Source organism: Diplotaxodon limnothrissa, linkage group LG14 (genome assembly GCF_057381915.1).
Source record: "Diplotaxodon limnothrissa isolate DT_005_m linkage group LG14, D_limnothrissa_male_GT1.1, whole genome shotgun sequence".
In the NCBI taxonomy this organism is placed as follows: Eukaryota; Metazoa; Chordata; class Actinopteri; order Cichliformes; family Cichlidae; genus Diplotaxodon; species Diplotaxodon limnothrissa.
In genome coordinates this window covers 22,236,224-22,246,061 of record NC_140609.1, presented here as the reverse complement: position 1 = coordinate 22,246,061, position 9,838 = coordinate 22,236,224, and the positions used below count along the sequence as shown (strand labels likewise).

At 41.8% G+C, this 9,838-nt stretch overlaps 1 protein-coding gene across 3 annotated transcripts; it reads left to right on the top strand.

Moving 5' to 3' along the window:
- Positions 1 to 1,039: 1,039 nt before the first annotated feature.
- septin4b (septin 4b) lies at positions 1,040 to 9,491 on the top strand. Of its 3 annotated transcripts, XM_085371319.1 has the most exons (12): positions 1,040 to 1,162; positions 2,007 to 2,330; positions 2,600 to 2,696; positions 2,793 to 2,879; positions 2,964 to 3,087; positions 3,196 to 3,330; positions 4,800 to 4,917; positions 5,050 to 5,202; positions 6,217 to 6,313; positions 6,463 to 6,625; positions 6,936 to 7,035; positions 9,252 to 9,491. In XM_085371319.1, the coding sequence occupies exons 1-12, from the start codon at positions 1,058 to 1,060 to the stop codon at positions 9,318 to 9,320; spliced, it is 1,572 nt and encodes a 523-aa protein (XP_085227445.1). In that variant the 5' UTR covers positions 1,040 to 1,057; the 3' UTR covers positions 9,321 to 9,491. The 3 variants fall into 3 exon arrangements, with proteins under 3 accessions (XP_085227445.1, XP_085227444.1, XP_085227446.1); XM_085371318.1 differs by lacking the exon at positions 9,252 to 9,491 and having other exon boundaries at positions 1,058 to 1,162; positions 5,050 to 5,151; positions 6,936 to 7,176; XM_085371320.1 differs by lacking the exons at positions 1,040 to 1,162; positions 2,007 to 2,330 and having other exon boundaries at positions 2,634 to 2,696; positions 5,050 to 5,151.
- The last annotated feature ends 347 nt before the right edge of the window (positions 9,492 to 9,838 follow it).

Genomic DNA, 9,838 nt, shown 5'->3' with positions numbered 1-9,838 from the left:
TAGTCCCTTGAGTTGTTTTAGTGTGATATTCCAGATGATACATCTAAAAGTCGCTTTGAAGCTTTTTTCATATTTAAGCAAAAAAAAAAGTAGTGGGAGTCTGTTTGATGCACTTCTGTGGATTTGTAATCCAAAGCAAAATGTCGGTGATTGACACTTTATTTTATGTAGGACACAGAACCCACCATGCTGGACATTGATCTTAGGGCTTTGGTTGTGCATCAGGAAAGCAGGTCACCGATTTCCCAATCGGTGAAACTATCACTGTTTCCTCTGCCCTTAAGCTCTAAATCCCAATCATATTAGAGCTGTAGGTCACAGGTGGAGCACCTAACCATGTGGAAACACCAAAAAGATTACATGCTAAGCTTTTTTTAATCAAAATTAAACTGGAAAGAAATTGGCACAGACTTTACTTGCTGTCAAACTTGTAGTTAGCTTTTGCAATAGTAACTGTAGCTGGGAGCATGAATAGGAAAATGGCACCAGAACAAGAGGAGTGAACATAACCTGATCTGTATCAAATCTTTATTTTGAAACGCATAACGAGAGTTAATACATATTTTTTTTAAAAAATGAATGAACATGATATCAAAGAAAGATATCATGTTGAAAATATTGAGCAATTCCTGTTTGGGGAAAAAAAAATAATAAGGAAGCAAATGCTTATTAATTCCTGTCCCTGTTGAGCTCATCCTATATATGTTTTGATTTTGCAATCAAATGTATACAGACGCATATTAATTTATAGCATATATCTAATGTTCAGTCCCTTGTTATATTATTACATGCATCATACCATTTCTGCTGTAAATGGTATGTTCTTTTATTCATTAGCTTTTTTAATTTTTTTGTCGTCTTCTTCCTCGTCTTTATCCATCTTACCTGTACTCCTCATGTCCTCCTTGTGGTTCATGCGTGGATCTGCGAGGCTCTTTGTTGGCCCTTCTCCATCCTCTTCTTCAACCTCCCTGTTGTTCTATTCCCCGATAAACCTCACCACACGCGTGCGCCCTTCGGATTCAAGATCACAGAGTGCGCTTTAGCCCCAGTTGCAATGGAGGACAGTGACCACGAGCATTCCTCTTCATCAGATGAACAAGACTCCTGTCCAGCTTCCCCTAATCAGAGCAGACACCATGATCATGATCACCATGAACAGGTACCGGTGACCCCCCCCCCCCCCCCCCCCCAAATATATATATATTTTTCTGTTACTGCCCATCTTCAGCTGATTTCTGCCGTCAAAGTCTGTAGTTTTTATGCGCTTAAGCTAAGGATTAGACATGAATTTATCTCTTTAGGGTCTAAATTTAAATTTAAAACTGTGTCACAGTGTGTGCTCACAGCTGAATTTGAGTGGCCGTGTTGCTTGCTGAATTCCACTCCATTATTTATCTATCAGGGAGACTTTAGTAACTGTAACTAGAGTCCATAGCTGCGTGTCCTCTTACAGAAAATTTACACTTTTAAAGATTGCATTAATAATGAAGAGTAAAATACCTGATGTCTAAAGCAGTCCTTGTCTTTAATGTTACCGATCACTCTTAAAGGAGAGTAAATGTAAACACAGTATTGGAGTTCATTCATTGTTAGTTTCATAAAACAACTTGGCTGCAGTGTTCAGCTCTAACATGACTTCTCCTCATTTATAATAGAAGGTGATCCACCAGCTGTAAAGTCCCTAACATGTATCCTGTTTCCAATGAATAGTTAAAGGCTCATCCACATTAATGTACAAATCTCATGTGTTACCCACTGGCCTTCAGCTAGGTATACTAACAGTTTTGAGTTGTCAGATATGAAAGATCTCTTTGTTGCTGTGTCTTAAATCCCTCACCATAAAACTTTAAGTTGATTTTCTAAAACTTTCTACCCTCTGGATCTCCATACCTCCCCCTCTACATTGGTGCTCTAACGTTCCTCTTTTCCCTCCACCGTATTTCTTTTTTTCCTGTTCGCCTCGTCATCCCTCCCGCCCCCCCACGACCTTCGCTTCTCTCCAGCCCTCAAGCCATTCAGATGACTCAGAAGTGGAAAACATTATGCAGGACCCTCAGCATCATGGTGGGCACGGTCTCCGCCATCACAAGCATCACCACCATCATGACCCCGAGGCTCATGATGCGGACAGGCAGGCCGAGGGCAATGACCGCCCCCACACCCCGTCATATTTGCGGCCCCCCGTGGCCGGCAGGGCCCAGTCAGATTCGGGTTCAGACTCCGGTTTGCCACAAAGCCGAAGCGTGGAGTTTGACTTGCCGTCCCCCGTCAGTCCCTCCAGGCCAAAGAGCCCCTGGGTTCGATTTGACCCATACGACCGTAGCGAGGTAATACAAGGCGTCAGGAAGCCCCAAAGAGGGGTCAGCACAGCCCGTGTGCTGTAACATGCTGATACATTTCATACCTTGTTTTACTGTTGTTTGGGTTTGGTTTTTTTTTGGTTTTGTGCTGTTGCCGTTATTGCTGTCGAAATACTGCAAATGGGACAACAATGCCAAAATATTTCAAAAAGCCGATATCAGGTTTGAAAAAAGAAACCATGGTGTACACAGCCTCTGTTTCCTTATTCCATTTTTATCTTTTTGTGCATTTGTAGGACCAGGACAAGGAGTACGTGGGTTTCGCAACGCTGCCAAACCAGGTGCACCGCAAGTCTGTCAAGAAAGGATTTGACTTCACGCTCATGGTAGCAGGTAAATCCTCGTTTTAGCATTAGCTGCTATTTGAGCTTAAGACCGTGTTTGTTTTAAAAAGACTGTCTTTTCTTCTTTGTTGTTCTTTGTTTGAAGGTGAATCTGGCCTGGGAAAGTCCACCCTGGTCAACAGTCTGTTTCTCACAGATCTGTACAAAGATAGGAAGCTGCTCAATGCAGAAGGTGCGTGTGATTATTTGTTTTAAAATTTGCTGTACTACATTATGTAATGGCTGAGGGCTGTTTACTTCTTTTTTTCTATCCTAGAGAGAATCACACAAACGGTAGAAATCACCAAACACACGGTGGATATAGAGGAGAAAGGTGTCAAATTGAAACTCACCATTGTGGATACCCCTGGGTTTGGGGACGCTGTGAACAACACTGAATGGTACAGACATGTTTAACGCATCAGATAACCCTGAGTGAATCTGAGTTACACGGTCAGCTGTTACACTTTGCCTCAGAGACTGAACGCCCCTGTGTGTTTCTGCTTTAGCTGGAAGTCAGTGGCTGACTACATTGACCAGCAGTTCGAGCAGTACTTCAGGGATGAGAGTGGCCTCAATCGCAAGAACATCCAGGACAACCGCGTACACTGCTGCCTCTATTTCATCTCACCCTTCGGTCACGGGTATGACAAAGCTACAGCTAACTCAGCCTGCTCGTCCTCTCTTTATTATTAGTTCTAAAAATATGGAAGATTAAGTTGTTTCTGCTGCAGCACATTATCACGTGCAATGTTCAGAAGTGATAATGGGACCATTAACTACACTTTTCCTCGTGATCTCTGATCACATGTTTATCGCAGCCATCGTCCTGAGCGCACACGTGATATCTTCCACACGTATCTAGTGGATCGGTGTTTACTCACAGTGTGAGTAAACACACAGCCTCTTAAATTGTTGATGCCCAGCATCTTTCCCAGAGATAAAGCACCTCTCAGCTGCCCTTGGATAACTTTACATCTGCTGCAGTGATTTTACACTAATCACTTGTTTGTGCTGCTGTGGTACCTCTCAGCACATTTGTGCGCATCCAGATCTGTGTTCATCAAGGAGCCAGAATACCATAAAATTCAAGTAATGCTGCAGAGCATTTTCAGCGTGACAGCCATGGAGAAACGGCTCCCTCTGTTGGTGAGCAAGTGTCTGCTGCCACCGATTGGTCGGCCAGTGTGCCATGCAGCCAGAGACATCATCTTATGCTTCAAGTTTTTTTCGGGGGGAGGGGGTTGTACATTTTTGCTGTCATTTGATAGTGCAGCATTAGATGGGGGGGAGGGGGAGGGAGAGAGAGAGAGAGGAGGGGAAGGACTCCAACCCAGACTGATGCATTTCAGCTGTATGGCATGTGGTCACATGCTAAATCTCTGAGATAAACTAGCACCTTTAATTTTGAACTACAGATAAGACTTGATGCAGGAAAGCTTAGAGTGGAGAAATCTAGATGTGGATCGGCAGGTAAGTCTGTTGTTGCCTGATCCTGATTGCCAGCAATTCATGAGCATTTATGAAACGCTTTCAAATCTAAATGGAGTTTATTGGCACAAAATGATCTAACAGTTAATGATTATCAACCCCAGTTTAAACTTGTCTAACAGTAAATCATCAGTGGTGGCCCTTTTTGAAGTTTTCTGTGGCCTGTGAAGGCAACATGGAAAAAGCGCATGGCTTGTATATTTCATTCAGCCACAGTTTATGTTAAACCATGATAGGGAAGCCCAGAATGTGACTCGGGAAGTATTTTTCTTCAATTAGTCATCATTAGCAAACTAAACCTTCCTGACAATGATTGATAACTTTTTGCCCAGGAATGTAACTCCAACCTCACTAATGGTTAGCGATAAACGTGCGCAAACCATCATTCTCTGAAGAAACTACACTCTACAAACACCGACCCGGCCATAAAAACTCAGAGAACCCCTAAAATAAAGTTTGTGTTCCTCATGTGCTGAAAGCTGTAGTCCTTATTGCAGTGGCCTGCTTTCAGGTGACTCACCTTTTTTGAAAATGCCCACTCTCTTGTCTACTCTACACTATCCTAATAAATAATAAGTGTCTCATTATCCTTTCTTGGTATGTTTTGCCTCATCTCTTCCAGCCTCCGACCTCTGGATGTGGAATTTATGAAGGCTCTCCATGAGAAGGTCAACATTGTCCCAGTCTTGGCCAAAGCAGACACACTCACCCCTGGTGAAGTGAAGAAAAAGAAAATTAAGGCAAGGCGACTGCATGTTTCATCCCACGAATCAATCTGTGTATACGCCGCAGAGTGTTTTACTTGTATCCTCACAGAGGACGTTATTCACACTTTGACATCAGACATGTTTTTCCACTGTTTTTCTTTGCAGATCAGAGAGGAGATTGAGCAGTACGGTATAAAGATATACCAGTTCCCCGACTGCGACTCTGATGAAGATGAAGATTTCAAGCAACAAGACCATGAGCTGAAGGTGATCAGTGATCTCCTTTCTTTCTTTTCTTCATCCAAGTATTTGTGTTTAGTACACTAAACTCAGCTGAAAGCAGAATGCTGAGAGTCAAATCATTGTCATTCAAAACAAATTGTGCTGCAAACAAATTTAATATTAATAAGAATTGACATTAAAATGAATGAACAGACTATATAGTCAGACCTGGTGGATTTAAGTGTTGATGAATCAGCCTCCTCTACACTTCCCGTATTGTAAGGTGGTACTAAGCACACAGTTGGTGGAAATAAAAGCAAAAGTTATCACTACTAGCAAAACCCCTGCTCAACACACAGGTCTTTACTTTGGTCAATAAACAATAACTATCAAGAAAATCAGAATTACTTCTTAATTATGATGCATTTCATATATTTTAATTTTAGTAAGTATAGGATATATTTTCTGTGTCATACAGGCTGGTTTTGCCAGGCCTGCAGCGCTTGTTTGACCATGTGACACGTCTTTAATAATTTTATTACTACGTGTAATTTAATTTATCATATCAACACAGCGTTTCATTCTAACGCTATGATAAAGATCTAAATACTGGTTTATTTACTGGAACAGCAATAATTGCAATAATGTAACAAATTTGTTAGATGTCACATTTTGAACAATGTAAGTATGTGACATGAGGAAAATCTTAAAAACATATAATATATTTATTGATATCATATTTATCTATGCCCTATACTGCCCTATACACTCACAGTGCTCTAGGCAAAGTTAATGCAAAGCTTTATCTTAAGTTCATGGTCCAGTCGACTACATATGCTACGGTCATGTCAGTATGATTACAATCAAATCAATAACTTTGAGGTTTATGGAATTCTACCTCTTGTTGGATTACGTAAAGATCAGGTTTAAAAAGGGGGAAAAAAAGGTCTTGCACAAGAAAGGACGAAGACATTTAAGAGGAAAGGGATATAACTGGTCTGTTGTTGTTGTTTTTTTAATACAGATGTGTTCACACCCTGCCCAGCCAGATGTGATCTTTATGACCATAACATGCTTTTAATATTACGATCTTTATCTTGACCCCTTTAGGAAAGCATCCCCTTTGCAGTAATAGGCAGCAACACCGTGGTGGAGGCCAAAGGGAAGAGGGTGCGAGGCCGTCTGTACCCCTGGGGTATTGTAGAAGGTAACCTTGACCTCACATGTTCCCCTAAACAAAGACCTCAAAATCATACATACTAAAATGCTTTCTGTATAGATGTACCATTAAAAAAGTTGACAGTGAACGTGTATAAGTATTGAGTGTGTAGTTGATCCTCACTCTGTGGTCTGCAGTGGAAAACCCAGCACACTGCGATTTCGTGAAGCTGAGGAACATGCTCGTTCGCACGCACATGCAAGATCTCAAGGACGTGACCCGAGAGACTCACTACGAGAACTACAGAGCTCAGTGCATCCAGAGCATGACCCGCATGGTCGTCAAGGAGCGCAACCGCAAGTATGCTCACGCTGAAGGACGGGAGAAATAAGTTTTAGTGAGATGAAAGAAATATGGCACAAGAAAAATCAAGATGAATTATAACAGTGTTAGAATATTGTTGTTTTGAGAAGGAGAATGTGATTAAAAAAATGTGTGACCTTCATATATTCTTGAGGTATTTGATGGGTTTGCTCTGACGTGTCTGGTGTAGTGTCTTAACAATGTTTGTCGGCAGCTGATTAGACATCACAGGCTTATTTACATTGGTCTGTGTTCTCACTTTGTAGTAAACTCTGTGAACTTTCCCAAAACGTGTGTCTCTCTGCAGTAAGCTAACCCGGGAGAGCGGCACAGACTTCCCCATCCCAGTGGTGCCCGGAGTGGCCGAGACCGAGACGGAAAAGCTCATCAGAGAGAAAGATGAGGAGGTACGGCACGCCGACCACGAACTGGAGTCGCATCACGACCACGAGCATGACTCTGCCCACAATTTTGATCACCACGAGCACTCAGACCGTCAGCCCAGCCCAGAGAGGCACTCAGATCACAAAGGCGATGAAGCTCTCTGAGTATCTTTAGCTCACAGATGATGTGTTTACCCAAAAACATTTTTTTTTAAGTCCAGTCAGATCACGTTTTGTGAAACTCACAAGAAAACAGTCTCATAAACAGGAACTGGTTTAATTATAGAGTAAACCTGTAGCCTTTTGGAGCTTTAAACTGTGACTAGGAAAAGAGATTGCCCCTTACACTCTCTGGAAGCACCAGGATGTTTATAACCACGCCATCATCCAGAGTTTCAGGATGAACCTTCTCAGGATTAAAGAAAGAAAAGCTGAATGTAACATGTGTTCCTGCACCTGAGCTCATAACATCTGTGCATGGCAGGTCAGAGAAGGTGGGAAGGATAATGATGGGAAAGTGTTAAGACTGACAGAAAAAACCTTGTTAGTGGGTATTTAAAGGGCTACATGCTGTGCAATACTGTGATGTTTAGTGGAAGTAAAGTAGCATAAAAAAAGTAGGGAAATTTGTGTTTGGTTGATTGCTTCTTTGTTGTAACAATGCTTCCAGGTAGTAAACCTTGTATCCTTATATCTTATGCATTTGTCAGTCAAGCAGCAGAGTTGAGCCCATGAAAAACTTCCCTGCCAATGCCAAACAGCTATGATATTGACTCTTGTTTGGTGTAATTTAATGGATTAGATTATTTAAGTCTGAAGAAACAAAACATACTTTAATTGTTTAATACAACCCCAATGACCTGGCACCCTCCTCCTCATGCTAGTCTCCAGTTTGGTCACATCCTGTTCTTCAATCAGCATTTGTCCCAAATCAGCCAATGTTATGTTGGTCATTATGGCCCAAGCTGATCCCGCAAACATGCCACTTACAGGTTTTTGGGATCAGGGGTAAGGTCAGGACGGAAGGTGGGCCATTTCATCCTCTCCACTCCCAAAATCTGGAGGTAGTCTCTGATAAAGTCTTCTCTGTGGGGGTGGGGGGATTGTCATCTTAGAGAATAGTGTCTGCACCAGTGTCTGCACATGTTGCAGACACTGGTGCAAAGGAGCCTGATGGTGAAGGCCAGTCATGGTGTCAGAAGCTCAAAACAAGAGTCAATAGCAGAATTAATCATCTCTGTGGCAGAGAATGTTTTTAATGCACATAACCCACATGCTTAAATCCGCTGCTCAACCCACAGATGTATTTTCATTACAAATGTGACACCATTTAACAGGAAATAAACAGGCATTCCCTCAGTGTAAGATTTATTACCAAGCAGCATCGTTGCAACACAGAAATAATCAACCAAACCCAAATTTCCTTACTTTTTTTTGCAAAGTTAAGTTATAAATATTACTATTGTGAAAAGAAACCTTCCTTATAGATTCCTTTTTATTTTGGGTTTGTAGATGCTAGACTGTTGCCTTGTTAATGACTGTTTTGAGTCTCAGGAATAGACGGTTGTATATGGTTTTAATGTTGTTCTGCAATCATAATGAGTTAAATAAGCTATGTCAATACCAGCCCCCTTCCCTCTGCAACACCAGACCGTGCAAAATCTATTTATTTCATTAAATAAAGAGTCTTATTTTTTCCCCTCATTTGTTTATTTTACATTTTCTGTCTGATCAACATGAAGCAACGCAGTAACACCAAATTAGCTCAATATACATCTTTGCCCACGGGTGTTATAGCCAACCCACACACAGCAGCAGCTGGACAAACATCTCCAGGTGAACAGGAGCTGTATAACACCTGTGTTACCTGCTTATTTCAAACAAATCTGATAGGGGGGGGGACTCACTCCACATGATTAGGTGATTGAGTAGCTGACTGATACTAGTGATTTTAATATCCTAAAGTGCTGCTTCTGTGATAACAGATACTCTGTAGTCCAGAGTGAAGCAGCAGATGGAGGGAGCCTTGTTTCCCTGCTGCCATTCAGCACATGTCACGTGGTTTGGGGAGAACAGGCCCATCTCCCGGGCGTTTATTGATTTGTTGCCTGTGCAGCCGTGCGTAAATGAATAGCTTCCATGAAATCCCCCTTACACTTCACACCGCTATGAAAGTGGATGCGTCGCATTCAAACGTATCACACTAACACCCGTCTCCTCTCTCTGCTCTCTTCTTCCAGCTGCGGCGGATGCAGGAGATGCTGCAGAGGATCCAGGATCATATGATCACTCAGAAGGACGGCTATTGAGAAACAAGAACCCAGTCACACTGTGTACATGTGTTGCTCTCACTGGGATTTAATAAAAAAAAAGAAAAACTCCCCACTCCACCCCAAACAAACCTTTATTCCACTCTTGGATATTGACATCCCAAGCCACCTCTCAGCCTCATCAGCAGCATGTTATACGTGGATCAAGGACCCGGCAAGGAGGTGGTAAGACGTTTGCAGCTTAGCGACTCCCTTTATCCTCTCCAGAATCTCTGACATTTACGGCAGCACTGCTGAGAAACACCCAACTCTCCCTGTCTGCTGTTTAAAACGGCTCTCGTGATGTTCGCTTGAATGAATGAAAGGTTGGGGGTTAATTCACATATCAGAGCTTTTTCTTTAGCCACATCAAAGCTTACACTTTTCTGGGTGTTTTCTGGTTTATTTTATAAAAATCTTTACAGGTCAACAGACACACACACACACACACACACACACACACATATATATATATATATATATATATATATATATATATATATATATATATATATATA